At 36.4% G+C, this 17257-nt stretch overlaps 1 protein-coding gene across 1 annotated transcript in view; it reads left to right on the top strand.

The window, feature by feature from the left end:
• The window catches only part of Rme-8 (receptor mediated endocytosis 8), a 699549-nt gene that overhangs the window by 57980 nt on the left and 624312 nt on the right, over window positions 1-17257 (top strand). The window contains exons 5-7 of the mRNA XM_090387774.1: window positions 5461-5502; window positions 14320-14520; window positions 14614-14756. Of these exons, the coding sequence (XP_090243900.1) occupies window positions 5461-5502; window positions 14320-14520; window positions 14614-14756 (386 nt within the window). The remainder of the gene's footprint in view (window positions 1-5460; window positions 5503-14319; window positions 14521-14613; window positions 14757-17257) is intronic.

The following is a 17257-nucleotide window of genomic DNA, read 5'->3' as shown; positions in this document are numbered from 1 at the left end:
ACTCCATCATAAAGAGAAGTCAGTGACATCCTTATAAGCTGCAAATTCTTTAGCCACTCGGTGAGAACTATCCTCAGAGTGACATGCAGTTCTCTGAATGGACATTGCATTACATGAAATTCCTAGCTTCAGAACAACAATTTCCAGTGATGAGATTAATTTCTGTCTGTACTTAATTGTCAGAACATGGTTCTAGTCCAGAAGTGAGAAGAGCTAATCCATGTTTAGGTATGGTTAGTATGTTTTGGTGGCCTCTGGAACCACTAAATACTTGTCCCATTTTTCTTCCAAAACACAGTGAAGGAGAGGTGTGTATCTTAATATGTTCCAAAATGAAAGCTTTTCCAGTCATTCTAAATAAACAGAGAATGACTCCAGCAAGATGGTGTGCCTGTTCCTTTCAGTTGTACAGTCAGAAAACAGTTGGGTGAATGGTTCTTTTAGAATTGGATTGGAAGGTGGAGACCAATAGAATGGTCATGATGATCCTCTGATGTTACTCCTCTGAAACTTGTGGACGATCTCAGAACCAGGGTGTATGCTATGAAAACATTCGTTGTTTTCATATCAAACAATATGTGCACATATTGCATACATATTCTGTGTGCAATATGTGCACATTCATAAGTATGACACCTGGCAGTTCATGCTGTTCTTTGGAACTAGTGAAGGCATTTTTATTTGTGTGAATGGTGTGCATATTGATAAGGTATTACATATTATAGATTTTAATTGATATCAGTATATTATTGATTGATAATTGATATTATACCACTTTGCATGGTTTTTGATGTTTGTAAACTAATAGCTGTTTTTTATGCTGATTTAAGCAGTGTTATTTGTTTTATTTTATCATGTACCATTTTTTCACAAATCGCTTAATTACTCGTGTTGTATTATTGAATGTATTAAGCTAGGTGTAAATGCTGGGAATTTGTAAATTAAATCTTCACATGTTGGCACCACATCTTCAGTCATTTGTTTCTTGACCTTGAGAGTCTATGCAGCAGTGTTTATCAGTGTGAGCTCAGTTTATTTTTGAGGTTATGTCAGACTTGTCCTGAAAAGTGTGTAAAATGTTTTCATGCAACAGTTCAAACTTGTTATATTTGTGGAAGTTATGTCGTCATCAAGCAAAGACAAGATATTACAGAATTTGTAAAAAATGTTTATTGTGCTTATTTTGCACAATAAACATTTTTGTGCAAAAATTTGTCACATAGCAAGATAAAAACAGTGGGCCCCATGTAAAGGTTGCTGAACCCACATTGAAGCACTGAGATTGGGGAAAAATGGTAAAAAGAAGGCTGTTCCATTTGCAGTTCCCATGTTTTGGCTGGAGCCTACAAATTCTGTGATGACTGTTACTTTTGCTTAGTTAATGTAGAGGGATAAGACTAGCTAATATATGCAGTAACCAACCTGTTCACCAAAGCTCTACAACTCCTTTATAATAAGCTGGTCAACAATAATATCCCTATCTACTTTATAAAATACTGTTTCAATATAGTTTCCCATTTTATCAATAATAAATTCAGTTATAATTTACTATATACTGATCAGTTCTAAATGTATCTGTATAGTTGTATATTATCTGCTGGAATTCCACTACTTGGTAAGTAATAATTATACGTGATTTCTGATGCAACTATTTTCTTCACATTGATGACTTTGACTCTTTACTCACTAAGTTTCTACTATTATGTTTTCACTTTTCTCATATATCCAATGGATTTATTTTAATATTCATTCATGAGATTACTTATAATTAATTAACCTTGTTGAATCTTGGCTTACTTATATTTTTCTACCCATATTGAGTCTTGGCTGACTTCTAATAATTTGTTTTAGGATATGGTTGATATCATATATGTAGAATTTACCTTGTTGATCTTAGATTTTTCAAGCTTATGTTAACATACTACACCTTTGAATATCCATTTCTAGATTTTTCCACTAAAATCACATAGCAGACTTCAGATTTTAGTGATTTTGGTCTATACCACTTAACTGCTTCATGTCCACAAACTTGTTTCCTGTTCTTTTTCTTAACTACACTACCAATGGATTTGTCAACTGGTTCTTTATCCTGGGTTACATTTACTATTCTTTCTTTCCACAGTGAATTCACACCCGCTACTACATGTGGATATATATAATTTTATATACATGGAATTATTTCTTGTTCTTATAACGTGGATATACATGGACTTATTTCCTGTTCTTATCGGATCCTTAACTATAGTTAAGGATCCAATTATAAAAGAACAGGAATTAAGTCCATGTAAATGAAATAATTCCAAGGAACCAATTACAGTATATTTTGGATCTTTATTCACCATGTTACGAGGGTGGTTCAATAAAGAATTGCCCTCACCTACTTCCACATATCAGTCATGATATTTTATGTATAGCATCACACATATCTCTGTACTAAAGGTGTAAAATTTCATCCCTGTGTCTTAAATTGTTTTTCTCTTACAGAACTGAACTTGTAACGAAGTAGCATCGTGGACAAAGTTGAAGCCAGAGCTGTAATCCGGTATCTGTTCTTGAAGGGGAAATCTCTTAAAGAAATCCACGAGGAGATGACTGCTGTATATAAGGATGAAGCCCTATCCTATGGCATTGTGAAGCACTGGCATAGACAGTTTAGATGTGGTCATACATCAGTAGAATCTGAGACAATTCCAGGTTGTCCCCATTCAGCCATTAATAACCGCACAATCAGAAAAGTGGAGTCATTAATCATGGAAGATCACCGGATATCTGAGTGTGAATTGTCCCAGGAGGTGAAGATTAGTGTGGGCTCTGTTGAAACTGTCCTTCATGACCAACTCCATTTACGGAAATCGAGTGCAAAATGGATTCCCTGATTATTGACTGGTTTCCAGAAAGCTGATCGACAACAGAAATCACAAGAGTTGTTAGTCCTGTGCCAAAAAAATGAGGAAGACTTTCTCTCATCTAATCACTCAGGATGAAAGTTGGATACACCATTTAGACCTTGAAAGTAAAAAACAGTCCATAGAGTGGCAACATCATGGTGCCCCACTCCCCAAGAAGGTAAGGGTCTTAAAAGGTCTTGCTGACAGTGTTTTGGGATGAGAAAGGTGTAATAATGACTGCTGTATATAAGGATGAAGCCCCATTACCTGCCAAAAGGTAGAACAATTACAGGTCCCTATTATGCCAACTTATTCACAAAATTGCGGGAGAAAATCAAAACATGTAGGCTTGGCATGCTGTCCAAAGGTGTGAGAATGTTTCAAGACAATGCACCAGTTCATACTTCTGAAATTGCAACAACACAAGCGGTCGCTTATAGATATGAAATACTGCCCCATTCAGCCTACTCACCCAATCTTGCACCATCAGAATTCTTCTTGTTTCCTTCCCTCAAATCATTTCTTTTGGGGACCCACTTCCCTGATGACAAGACACTCATTTCTGCAACAGAGTCATGGTTCAAAGACCAACCTCACTACATCTACAAAAACGGCATCTGTAGCCTCATCCATCGATGAGAAAAATGTGTAAATCTGCACGGTGGATATGTAGAGAAGGACTAAAATCTGTGCCAAGAATCAACAGGCTAGCACCTCTGCAGCTAGGTCAGGGCGATTCTTTATTGAACCACCCTCGTACTTATATCCCTGGAATGATATCACTACATTTTTGGATATAATGTCTACTGATTATTTTTCCTTGGTTTCGTTTACTATTATTTCCACACCTGATACAACCTATGGATTCGTCTAGTTTTATTTACATGGAATTATTTCCTCTTCTTCTATACTATAAATGTTTCCTTGGAATTGTTGCATATTCATTTGATGATTCTTGTTTAGCATACTCTGATACGTTTACTTTTCAGGTTATTATAACATAGCCCCATCATTTGGTCTAATGTATATATGTTTTTTGCTACTGTGTAATTAGCATTTTTAGCATTAGTCAAGGCATATGATGCAAGAAAGCAAGCTTATGCAGCATCAGTCAAAAAAAAAAAAAAAATGCTCCCATTTCAACCCTCCATTCTTTTCAAATACATGTCCAGCTTAGCCTTAAATTTATTTAGGCTATCAACTTCCACAACAAAGAATGGATGTCTGTTCCACCAACCAACTACCCGTTGGCTAAAGGCAAACTTCCGCACATCTATCCTACATCTGTCTTTCTTTAATTTGAATTTATGCCCTCTCGGGTGATTATTCTGAGCAAGAGGAAGAATCCCATCAGCATTGAGCATGCTCAAACCATTCAAGTCTTTATGCACCTCAAGCAGATCACCTCGCAGGTGCCTAGTCTCCAGACACTAATTTGCAAGCCTTTCTTCGTAAGAGCAACCCTTTGTTCATTCATTAATCTTGTTGCCCTTCTCTGTACTCGTTCCAACAGCTCTACATCCTTCTTAAAATGAGGCCTCCAGACCTGTATACAGTACTGAAGGTGTGGCCTGACCATTGCCTTATACAAGGGGATAATGACCTCCTTATCCCTGCTAGAAAAATTCCTGTATATCATTGACAAGACACCATTAGCTATTCTTGCAGACCGTCTGCACTGCTCAGAAAACTTCATATCTGCCTGCACAATTACTCCCAGGTCCTTTTCGTTCTCTATGTCAGTGTAGTACCACAGAGTTGATACGTTACTCTCCGAGTAACCTATCTACTCTTTGGAATTGCTTCTGACAACCAAATCTGAACAGCAGGTGCATTGTTATGAACAAAACTTTTACTCAACGTTTTTAAAAGGGCAGAGTTTGCAGTATGGACTTTTGCTGAAAAATCTCCAGTTTCCTCCTGTATGTTGCAGGAAATCAATTTTTTTGCATTTTCTTTTTTTTTTTTTTTTTTTTTTTGGCACATGCAGGATTGATTTAATTTAAATCTTAAACCTGATTGATTTAAGGCCTTATATGGATCGAGTAAGTGAAATGCAGTTGGCATCCTAACACTTGCTGAGACAACACACAAAAGAGGACATAAATTTAAATTGAAGGTTGGTTGTTCTGTTTTTCTCTTACATGCCTGATCCCCAGTTTTTTGAAACTTCTATATTGACGGCTGTAAGCAGTGAAATTTTTCCAATTTTTTTTTTTTTTACGTGGACAACAGCTATTTAAACTACTTGAATACTTCAGGCGTTTGACTATTGAAAAATGGCTTGAGTTTTAGTATTTTTAATGTTCAGAGACGCTCTTTTTTTATATATATAAAAGTGTATATGGAACTTTTATTGGAGTTGAAATAAAACTGGGAATGCATTGCAGAGTAGGTGAGGCATGCCTTCTTGTTAGATTTCAAGAGATACTTGATTAGAGGGGAAAAGGGTTCACATTTTATTTATAGATATGAAAATTTTTAAATTTCTTTGGTAAAAAATAAATTATAAATTGGCATTAAAAACTATTTTGAAAATATTTACTTCTTAATTAAATTTTTTCTTATACAGAAATTCCGTCGTCAGTTTGCAGAACCACCAACAATTATTCAGGTATGCGTTTAAGAACTGCTATAATTAAATAAAAATAAATAAATAAAAGAATAATAAGATGAATAAAAGAGAATAAAAATTGTAATTAATAAAAATTAATGTTTTGGATTACCAAAAAATTTTTACTCTACTTAAAAAAATTCTCTTCACAGATTAATCTGCTTTGCATAGAAAAATTCTACACAGATCAGTGGAATCTGAATTCAAATAAATCTAAATTATATTTGATTTGTTTAAATTTGGTATTAGTTTTGCAGCTAATAATAATAATATTAGAAATAATAGAAGTATTTTCACCTTTTATAAAAGGTTGGCATGAAGTCTTTATTGTTGTTGTTATTGTGTTTTTTATTTTGCATTTTGCTGCAAGGTACCAGATAAAAGCAAAGTTTTTAAAATAAATTGTAACTACACTATAATTTACTAATATTTTAGTAATTTTGGAATAATTACTAATATTTAGCATTAGTAGAGGATGCAAGACAGGAAGTTTATATAGCATCAGCCAAAAAAAAAAAAAAAACCCTCCCCATTTCACCCTTCCATTCACTCCATAATTTTGTCTAGTACAGCCTTGAATTTATTTAAGCTGTCAACTTCCAAAAATGACAGATAAAAGTTTGTTCCAGCAATCAACCACCCGCTGGCTAAAGGCAAATTTCTACACATCTGTTCTACAACTGAGGAAAGACAGTTGTAGAATAGGTGTGCGGAATTCTTTGCTTCTGTGTCGCCTATAATTTATATGCATCTCATGCATTTTTCTTGTCTGCTACGAGTGTCATTAGTTCATCTGACATCCATTTAGGCCTAAACCTTGAACAATATTTTTTAGTTGGTATGTAAAGCCTAGTAGCTTCCATGATTAATTCCTCGAATGCTTACCACTTAGAATTTTCTGTTGGTAACATCATCAGTTGGTCCCACTGTACAGAATTTAAATACTGTCTCAGACCATTGTAGTCACCTTTACGAAAGCAAAAACCCTTCCCTTTACCCCTAATGGTAGTTACCTCTTTGAGTAAATCCCACTTCAGCACACTGTGATCGCTGCCACCTAGTGGTTCCTTTATCTGCAAATTCTTAATGCATGAATAATCACTGCTGATAACCAAATCAAGTACCAAATCAAGTATTACACTCTCTGGTTGCCTTTTGAACACGCTGTTGTAGAAAACAATCATCCGATAAATCCACAAAAGTTTTGCTAGTGTGCGAGTGACCAAACCACAAGTTCCAGTCAATATCTGCAAAGTTAAAATCTCCCATTATATAACACAATCTGATCTACTGGCCCATTCTATTTCTCTGTACAATTGTTTGTTGCACTCATTAGAGTCATTAGCCTTATAACACACTCCTACTCTCATTTTTGTTTTTCTGTGTCAACTTCATGCCCTGCCTTTGTATTTGTTTTTCTTAATTAACAGCATAACCCTTCCTCCCTTCCTATTCTGTATCTTTTCTGTACACATTGTACTCATCAAATTCCAATTCTTTACTGCTTATATGTGTGTGGCACCATGTCTCTGATATCCCTACAATATCTGCCTTTGATGACCAGCACTTCAAGTTCATCAAATTTATTTATTATATTTCTAGCATTGGTGTACATGCAAGTATACATGCACCTATTCTTATTCTTAGTTACCATAACACAGCCCATGTATTTATTTGTTTCATGATTACTCCCACCAGTCCCTAAAACCCAGCACCCTGCCATCCAAGCTGCTGCTCATTCTAATAGAAGCAGTGCAAGAATCACTTTCATCTCTGCCAATGGCTGCTATTAACTTTTTATTCTGTGAATTCACTCAAGCTAACAGTTTTCTGACCCACCTATGCTGCCTTGGTAGCATCAACAAACACTTGCATCCCTTCTATTTAAGTGTATACCATCCCTGTAGAAACAGTCTCTCCTGTTAACAAGCACTGACCACGCTGAGAAAAATTCTATTCCATGAAAAATTCACTTCCATCCCTTGTGGTGGAGGTTGATAGCCTAAATAAGTTTAAGGCTCAGCTGGACAGGTATTTTGAACGAACGGAGGGGTGAAGTGGAAGTGGTTTTTTTTTTTTTTTTTTTGGCTGATGCTGCATAAGCTTGCTTTCTTGCATCAAATGCCTCTACTAATGCTAATGCTAATGAGCTTTGCACAATTTCTCCGAGGCCAAATTAATTGACAAGGCTCTCATCATGTACTCCCTCCTATTGTGTCTAGGCAGAATTGCTATCAAATTTAACCCTCATGACATTTTTCAGCATTGACCTGTACTTGTTAAGTAAACTGCAGATTTTCTACTCTTAATGTCATTAGTGCCAACGTGTACAACAATATCACCCTTTATGCCCTTAAAAGATATCCGTTCTATAACATCATCAAGGCGCCTCCATAGCCAGGTGAGCAGGAGCGGCAGTACATAGCACACGCTTCTTGATTAGACTGGGGTTCGAGCCCATGACCACCAAATACGGAGGATGCGGAAAGGTCAGGGAATGACCACCCCATATCCCCGGAGCAATATGGCCTTAGTTGCTAATGCTCCTAAAAACCAAATAATAACAAGAACATCATCAACTTTTACCCCCTGGCAAACATACCCTGGTCTTATTCCACCTATCCTTTTTACACAATATATATTACCCATCTCCCTGACAATAGAGTCACCGACAATAACTAACTTCTGTAGGACCGGTGCATTCTCCCTTCGAGATTGCTGCTGTTTTGCCTGATTCAGTCTGAATTGAGTGCTCCACAACTTATCAGTAATGTGTCTAATTTGAAAAGACTGCTGAAAACCAACTACAGCCAAACATTATAATGAAATTGAATAGAATTATGAAAATTTGATACTTTACAGAATTTACTTCACCCTTAAATTTACATTTATTATCCACTTCCCCAAAATTGCTTGTGTATGTCATGGGGAATTCACCTATCTATAAGTTGTACTATTGGTGCACACGTAATCCATATTGTACACACAACTGAAACCAAAATACATTGATCAGTAATATATTTAAAGGAGTAAGAGATTACGTCAATCTTTTGTATAGTATGCTTCCAGTCACTGCTCTCCAAATATAAAGAATAAAATAAAATAAACAGATAAAATAACGCAACGAATTCTTTCACTCATAGAAATATGACTGATTCGACACTCAACAGATCAAAAGCTGAGAGCCCCCATCCAACCCTGAAACAAATCAAACCAACTCAGCAAGACCATGAGTGTGAGAAGACATTGTGTCAGAATAAATAATTTAAAATTGGAAAACCATTTACGAGATAAATAATTAAAAATTAAAATCACAATTAAAAATTTGGATGAACACACAAATTAAATTTAATTTGTGTGTTCATCCAAATTTTTAATCGTGAAAGTTATTGAGCCTTGTAGCTCTGTGTTTTTACTAATTGATTAGTTTTCCTTTAAGTCCCTGCATAAATGTTGCAGTGTGTGTGTGAAAGAGAGAAAGAGAATCAATGAATATGCTTTAGAGAAAAAATAATTTTTCAATGGAGGATAAAAAAAAAAGAAGCTAATGAAGTATGTGAAATATTTTGCAATTCTTGCACACAAAAATTGTTGTTTCATTTTTACCAACCATATTATAGTCATGCAATTCTGTGTATATGAATTGTACATTAAAACAAGAGTTATGTTTTGTATTGTGCATGGTTGAATTTACCTACTGAAGAGAGAGGGAGTATCTGTATTTTGGAATATTTGCAGTTTAATACATGCAGAATAGTGAATTCTCTCTTTTGGCACTGTCACTTAATGAACTTTATAACTTAATGCAGACTGCTTTTTTGCAAATTACAGTTTTGAAGACAGTTGGGATCTCTTTTTTTATCCTTTTATGGTGTTTGCTGTTTTACTGCAGTCCAATCAGAATAGCAGCATTGTAGGTGCTGCCCCTGGAATCCTCTCTCTGGACTATATGGAGGGGAGAGAGAGAGAGAGAGAGAGAGAGAGAGAGAGAGAGAGAGAGAGAGAGAGAGAGAGAGAGAGAGAATAAATACATTTGTATTTTACCTACCTATCAATTTGTCTTTTTACATAGTTGTTATTTTGCATTGTTTTAAAAGCTTAATGCTTTAATCACGGCTTGAATAATAGTTAACTATGTCTCACACATGCTATGTGACCAGTTTGAATTAAATAAATGTCAGAGTGAAGAGTGAAAATGCTCAGTGTGTGTAGATACAGCTGGAAGAGTGCACATTTGATTATTTAGTATCAGTTAGAGCCATATGGTACAAGGAAGCCCAAAGCCTTGGGCTTCCTTGCACCATCTGGCCATTACTAATACTAACTCTGATCAAGCATGTAGTTTTTCAAGCAGGTACCTGTCCAGCTGACCTTTGAATCTCCTATAGCCTAAACAACCCATTGATTACTGAAACAGGAGGGAACCTGTCCCAGTAATCAACTCACTGGCTAAACAAGAACTTCCTGTCCACCAAAAACCTCTTCTACACATTTGAATTTATGGCTCCTAGTTTGGAAATCATTTTATAACAGTGAAAATTTCACCCCCATTAATTTTTCTCAATTAGGTCTCCTCATACCTCCACATTCATGTATTAGGAATTTGCAGATAAAAGAACCACTAGGTGGCAGTGATCACAGTGTACTGAAGTGGGATTTACTTAAAGATTTAATTACCATCAGGGGTAAAGGAAAGGGTTTTTGCTTCCGTAAAGGCGAGTACAGTGGTCTCCGACAGTTTTTAAATTCTGTACAGTGGGATCAACTGACGATGTTACCAACAATAAATTCTAAGTGGGAAGCATTCAGGGAATTAATCGTGGAAGCTACTAAAAGTTTCATACCTATTAAGAAATATTGTTCAAGGTTTAGGCCTAAATGGTTGTCAAATGAACTAATGAGACTCGTAACAGAGAAGAAAAATGCATGGGATGCATATAAATTATCAAGCGACTCAGAAGCCTATGGCAGATATAAGTTAATCTGTAATCAGGTGACAAAGGAGGTTCGGCAGGCGAAGGCAGATTACGAGAAATCCTTGGCAAACGATGCTAAGAAAAACAGCAAGGATTTCTTTACTTATATAAACTCTAAAAGGAAGGGGATGAATCTGATTGGTCCACTTGACATCGATGGTTCGACTGTTGATGATCCTGCTTAGATAGCAAACAAACTGAATGAGTATTTTGCATCTACATTCACACGTGAGGAATTAATAAGGTTTGAAAATGGCAGAAGGTTATCAAATTGTAGCAAGATACTTAATGATTTTGTAATAACTGAGAGCAAAGTGGAAGAGAAATTGTTGAAGTTAAACGTAAGAAAAGCACCTGGGGTGGATGGGATCTATCCAGTTATATTAAAGGAGGCGGCAAAGCAACTAAGCAAACCCTTAGCCATAATTATGAGAGCTTCCTTGGACTCAGGGGAGGTTCCCACGGACTGGAGATGTGCAAATGTATCCCCAATTCACAAAGGGGGATCGAAGGGTGACGAGTAATTATAGACTAGTTAGTTTAACTTCTGTTCCGGGTAAAATAATGGAGTCACTGGTTAAAGATGCATTGCAGGATCATATAGAAAGAACAAGACTGCAGCAATAATTCAGACACAGCATGGGTTTGTTAAAGGAAAGTCTTGTCTGACAAATTTGACAGGATATTATGATGTGGTTACAATGAAACTGGATGCAAAAAATAATTTTGATATCATATATTTGGATTTCAGGAAAGCTTTTGACACTGTTGCGCATGAAAGACTATTGTACAAATTTGAGCAGAATGGTATTAAGGGTAAGTTGCTACAATGGATAAAAGGATGGTTAAGTGGGAGAAGACAGAGGGTGGTAATCAATGGGTGCTGCTCTTCTTGGACTAATGTTATTAGTGATGTCCCACAGGGTTCGGTGTTAGGTCCACTGTTGTTTTGTATATTTATCAATGATATTGATGAAGGTATATCAGGCTTAGTGTTGACGTTTGCAGATGATACAAAGGTTGGCAGGGTTGTTAATGACAGTAATGGCAGTGTGCTACTGCAACAGGATCTAGATAATTTGGGCAGATGGGCTAAGAAGTGGCAACTGAAGTTTAACCTTGACAAATGCAAAGTACTGCATATGGGTAGAAGTAACCACAGAGAAACGTACCAACTGTGTGGTACTACACTTAAGGTGGTAGAAAGTGAAAAAGACCTGGGCGTAATTGTGCAGGCAGATATGAAGTTTTCTGAGCAATGCAGACAGGCTGCCAGGGCAGGTCATTGGGTTTTGTCAATGATATATAGGAATTTTGCTGGCAGGGAAAAGGTGATTATCCCTCTGTATAAGGCAATGGTCAGGCCACGCCTTGAGTACTGCGTACAGGTCTGGAGGCCTCATTTTAGGAAGGATGTAGATTTGCTTGAGCGTGTACAGAAAAGGGCAACAAGATTGGTGAGGGGAATGAAGGGATCCTCTTACCAAGAGAGGCTTAAGTTCTGCAAATTGCAGTGGCTGGAGACTAGGCACCTGCGCGGTGATCTGATTGAGGTATATAAGGCCTTGAATGGGTTGAGCACGCTGAATTCTGATGGGATCCTTCCACTTGTTCAGATTACGAACCTAAGGGGGCATAAATTCAAATTAAGAAAAGACAGATGTAGAATAGATGTGCGGAAATTTGCCTTTAGCCAGCAGGTGGTTAATTGCTGGAACAAACTTCCATCTGTCGTTGTGGAAGTTGATAGGTTGAATAAATTTAAGGAGGAACTGGACAGGCATTTGGAGGGAATGGTGTGATTTTTTTTTTTTTTTTTTTGTTGGCTGATGCTGCATAAGCTCATACATTTGCTTTCTTGCATCACATGCCACCACCACTACTACTACTACTACATTCAAATTGGAAAATTTCCCTGGCGTGTGTGTTATGCTTATTTTAGTGTCTACTTGTATATAATCTTTTCCTTTCCAGCAGCTTTCATGTTTGTCTTTTCCATAAAGAGCAACTTATTTACATGCAGAAAGATGCAAAGAAACAGATTTAATTTTGTACAACCATGAAAAAAATTTCACAGGTGTAATCAGACATGTTTTTCCAGCATCTACATCTTTTACATTCTAAAGTGATGTCAAACTGGTCACCTTAGAACAGCTCAAAAAATGTTCTAAGCATACGTTTTACAACAAACGTACATCACTGTAGTATGCTAGAGCAGTCTGCACTAAGTTTATGTTTAGCATTACTGTGATGAAACACATCACACCATATGAACTGCCACATTATGAACCACGTAGTTCATGCACCACTAAACTTCAATACAAACAAACAAGCATTACTGTGAGAGTGTGATATACTAACTAGTAAAATATTATTTTATTTTATTTATTTTTTTTAAGTTCAGACCTTGTTTTCAAAATAGTCACATTTATGTGTTTGTTTCTTAATTTTAGAGAAATCAACTTGTGAGGTGTGTGAAAATTCAGCATGTGTTCTGTTTAAAACTATTAGTTGATCTGAGAGTTTTTATTATTAGAATGTGGCATTGCTCGATGAAAAATATATATGAAATATATTTTTCATATATTATTTTAGAATATTGAAATATGTTAAGGGCTTTAGCCTCAGGCTGCAAGAGATTTAGGCAATGTACAAGTTAGTGCATTAGTATGCAGCTAAATTCTGAATTAGCAAAAATATGCAAAAGCAGCATCATTTAAGTTATATCTCGTATTGTGAATACCTTTGCAACGAGTTGCCATGATATTGCACTACTTCGAATAAGTAACGCTTCACCAAAGGAGAAGACTGTTGTTACTTATTCTCAGCAGATACCACCACCCAGACGGCACTGTTTCAGGGCTAATTGGCCCTTCTTCGGAGGGTGGGTAGGTACCCTAGTGATGCAATGATGAAAAAACAGTTATGAAATATAACTGCAAAATATGAGAGATGTCTGATGGTATGTAATAAATAAATAAATAAATAAATTTTCTGTTTATATTCCGGCACAACAACCAAGTAGAGTTTTCAATAAATCGTCAATACAAATATTTATCATATTTAGTAGTCACGGGCTTTTGAACCCCGGGTCCACTCAAGAAACGCGTGCTATGCACTTGCGCTCCTGACCACTCGGCTACGTCGGGCCCAAGACTGAAATATGTTAAGGGCTTTAGCCTCAGGCTGCGAGAGATTTAGACAACGTACAAGTTAGTGCAAATGTGTCATATTAGTATGCAGCTAAACTCTGAATTAGCAAAAATATGCAAAGGCGGCATCGTTTAAGTTATATCTCATATTGTGAATACCTCCACAACAAGTTGCCATGATATTGCACTACTTCGAATAAGTAACACTTCACCAAAGGAGAAGACTTGTTACTTATTCTCAGCAGATACCACCACCCAGACGGCACCGTTTCAGGGCTATTTGGCCCTTCTTCAGTGGGTGGGTAGGTACCCTAGTGATGCAATGTAGGTACCCTAGTGATGCAATGTCTGGGTAATGATATCCTCTGAGAATAAGTAGCAACAGTCTTCTCCTTTGGTGAAGCGTTACTTAATCGAAGTAGTGCAATATCATTGCAACTTGTGAAGGTATTCACAATATGAGATATAACTTAAACAATGCCGCTGTTGCATATTTTTGCTAATTCAGAGTTTAGCTGCATACTAATATGATGCATTTGCACAAACTTGTACATTGTATTTTAGAATATTTTATTGTAAATAATTTTGTGAACATACTGTGTTCACAAAATTCTTGTGTATTGTGTTCAAACTGGTTTCATTTGTATTCTGAGAAATGTTTTTTTTTTTTACTCCCTCTTCCCTTTCAGATATATAATGCTCATAAATCCCATTGGTCAGGCAATGACATTCCAGTTATTTTGGAAGTTACTCAAGCTTCTTTGGACCAAAAAGATTCTTGTACAGGAGCACTGTTAACCTCTTATGATTATAAAGATATGGAAGTACTCATTCCACTATCAGATTGTTCTGAAGCATTTTCTGTGGTACATGGAGGGTTTGGCCGCCAGGTGAGATCGAAAGATTTTAACATTGTAATTATATTAATTGTATTCAGCAACCAAAATTGAAAAGCTAAATTTTTATTCTCTTTTTATTTTAAGCATCTGTTTTTGTCAGAAAAGAGAGATGAAATAATGAAGAAAGTTGTAGAATTTGCTTCATGTTACACAGGAATTCACATCAAAATAAGCAAAGACTATACAACGTTAGAAGAATTTCATAGATTTCGTTTCGGAGATTACAGGTAAGCTATTCCCACAGAATTTAGCAACACAAAGCAGAACTTGGAATAATTTAGTTTATATAGCATTTTTTTTTTTTGTCATGAGTAAATGTGTTTGTTGTGAGTAAATGTAAATCAGGATATAGCATATAAAGAGAACTGTGTTCTTTTATCATTGTGATGTTGATATTTCCTTTAATTTTTTTTGTTTTGCTTTTATGTCATTTTATAAGGGTTCAGTGAAATAATTTAAACTGGTATTTCTATCCAAATATATTAACAGTTTTCTTTGAATTCATATTTCTTGGAGGTTCACGAGGCTAGTGGGAGTCAGAAGTGTTCAAAGCCGCTAAGTGGATTTTCTTATTTATTGATTTGAAATTGTTTTTCTAAAACTTTTGATTTAAATTTAGTAGTATAGCATTATTTTGTGATTTTCTGATTAATGTGGTGTATTTATTCTTTACTCGGCCTTGTAATTGCATAAAAGTATCGGTAAGGGTATCAAATCTACGTGTTACAAGTTGCAGCTCCACTGAACGACAAGTTTTTTAGCCATATTTAGCCACTTTATTGACCAATTGTTACATCAAATTATTTTCTATAAGTAGCTTATAGACCTAGTCAGGCTCCTTAGTTTATCTGAATTGAGATTTGGAAGTTAATTAATACTTAAGTGTCCGTAGATTTACCGTTCATAACTTGCCACCATTGTTATACGACACAACGTTATATCCCGAACTAGATAGCGTAAGCTTAGTATAGTATATAATATAATATTGTCAATTAATCAGTAAAATCTATTAATCTTGTTAAACTTCATTGTCAATTAAATTGTACTTTTAACTAAATACATATAACGACTTAGATTACAAATGTAACATAATTAATTAATACATAACTTGATAAAGAAGTTATATTAACGGAACTCGTAGATAATACTCGATACTGAAAAATATATATAGTGTTATAACTCTGTTGGGATACAAGTTTATGGTTATAATTTTGAACTGAAATTGAAATTTTATTGAAATTGAATCGAAATCATGACTCAGACAAGAGCAGCAAAGCAAAAGGCTCAAGCTAATGGGAGTGCTGTGGCTCAGGGGAGAACTGAGGGGGGCAGTTGCCCTCTGAATCACGGCCCTTTAAAATGCACTGCATGCATGATGTTTGTGGAGCAATCGGGTACGTGACATGATATTGCCATGGGGGGTGTCTTTCTGTGTGTGGGATGTAAGGAGTGCAAGGAAATCAGGCGACAACTCAGAGTTGTTATGGGCCTATATGAGAGCTTGAAGAAAAGGTTGGATACCCTCGAAGGATCTAAATTGAGGGGCCCATCAAGCTCTCAGCTGCCCACATCAACGCCAGAGCTTCACTTGATCATCACGCAACATAGCGGCAACCCCCAAGGCAGAATGCACTGGTACCACAGGAACTAGTATTTGTTGGTGACTCTATTGACAGGGAAACAGGGAACATGCTTTGTAAAAAGGATAGGTGGAACAGGACCAGGGTATGTCTGCCAGGAGCAAAGGTTGATGACGTTTTAGAGTGGATATCATCTTTTAAGGGCACAAAAGGTGATATAGTTGTACACTTTGGCACTAATGATATTAAGAGTAGGAGACCAGAAGAAATACTTAACAAGTACAGGTCACTGTTGAAAAAAAGCCGTGAATTAGGGTTGAATTTGAAAGTGTCTGCAATTCTGCCCCAACACGATAGGAGGGAGTATATGATGAGAGCCTTGTCGATCAATTCGGCCCTGGAAAGATTGTGCAAGGCTCAAGGGGTAGAATTTTTTTTTTAGCCTGGTCTATACTTGTTAACAGGAGAGACTGCTTCTACAGGGATGGGATACACTTAAATAGAAAGTGTGCAAGAATATTTGCTGATGCTATCGAGACAGTGTTAGGTGGGTCGGAAAACTGCTAGCTTGGGAGGATACAAGGACTAATAGATTAACAGTAGCCACTGGCAGAGGTGAAAGTGATTCTTGCACTGCTTCTATTGGAATGAGCAGCAGCCTGGGAAAGAAGATGCAGGATATTTCAGAGACTGTTGGGAGTCATTGCGGTACAAGTAAACACATGGATTGTGTTAGGGTAGCTAAGAAAAGAACAGGTGCATGTATACTGTCGTCTACACCAATGCTAGGAGTTTGGTAAATAAATTTGATGAATTTGAGGTATTGCTCAAAACATCAAAGGCAGATATTGTTGGGATATCAGAGACATGGTGTCACACATATAAGGAATGCAGAACTCGAATTTGGGGAGTACAATGTGTACAGAAAGGATAGACAGGATAGGAAGGGAGGAGGGGTTATGCTATTAGTTAAGAAACACATAAAATCCAAGGAAGTGAAGCCAGTCGACATTGCTGGACAGTGCAGTGTCGAGTCAGTTTGGTGTGACATAAGCATTGGGAGATCAAAATTGAGAGTAGGAGTGTGCTATAGGTCTAATGACTCTGATGAGTATAATTAGAAACTGTACAGAGAAATAGTGGGCCAG

This window comes from Mastigoproctus giganteus, chromosome 13 (genome assembly GCF_048544385.1).
Source record: "Mastigoproctus giganteus isolate SK-2022 chromosome 13, ASM4854438v1, whole genome shotgun sequence".
NCBI lineage: Eukaryota > Metazoa > Arthropoda > Arachnida > Uropygi > Thelyphonidae > Mastigoproctus > Mastigoproctus giganteus.
This window is presented reverse-complemented; position numbering and strand designations above follow the sequence as displayed.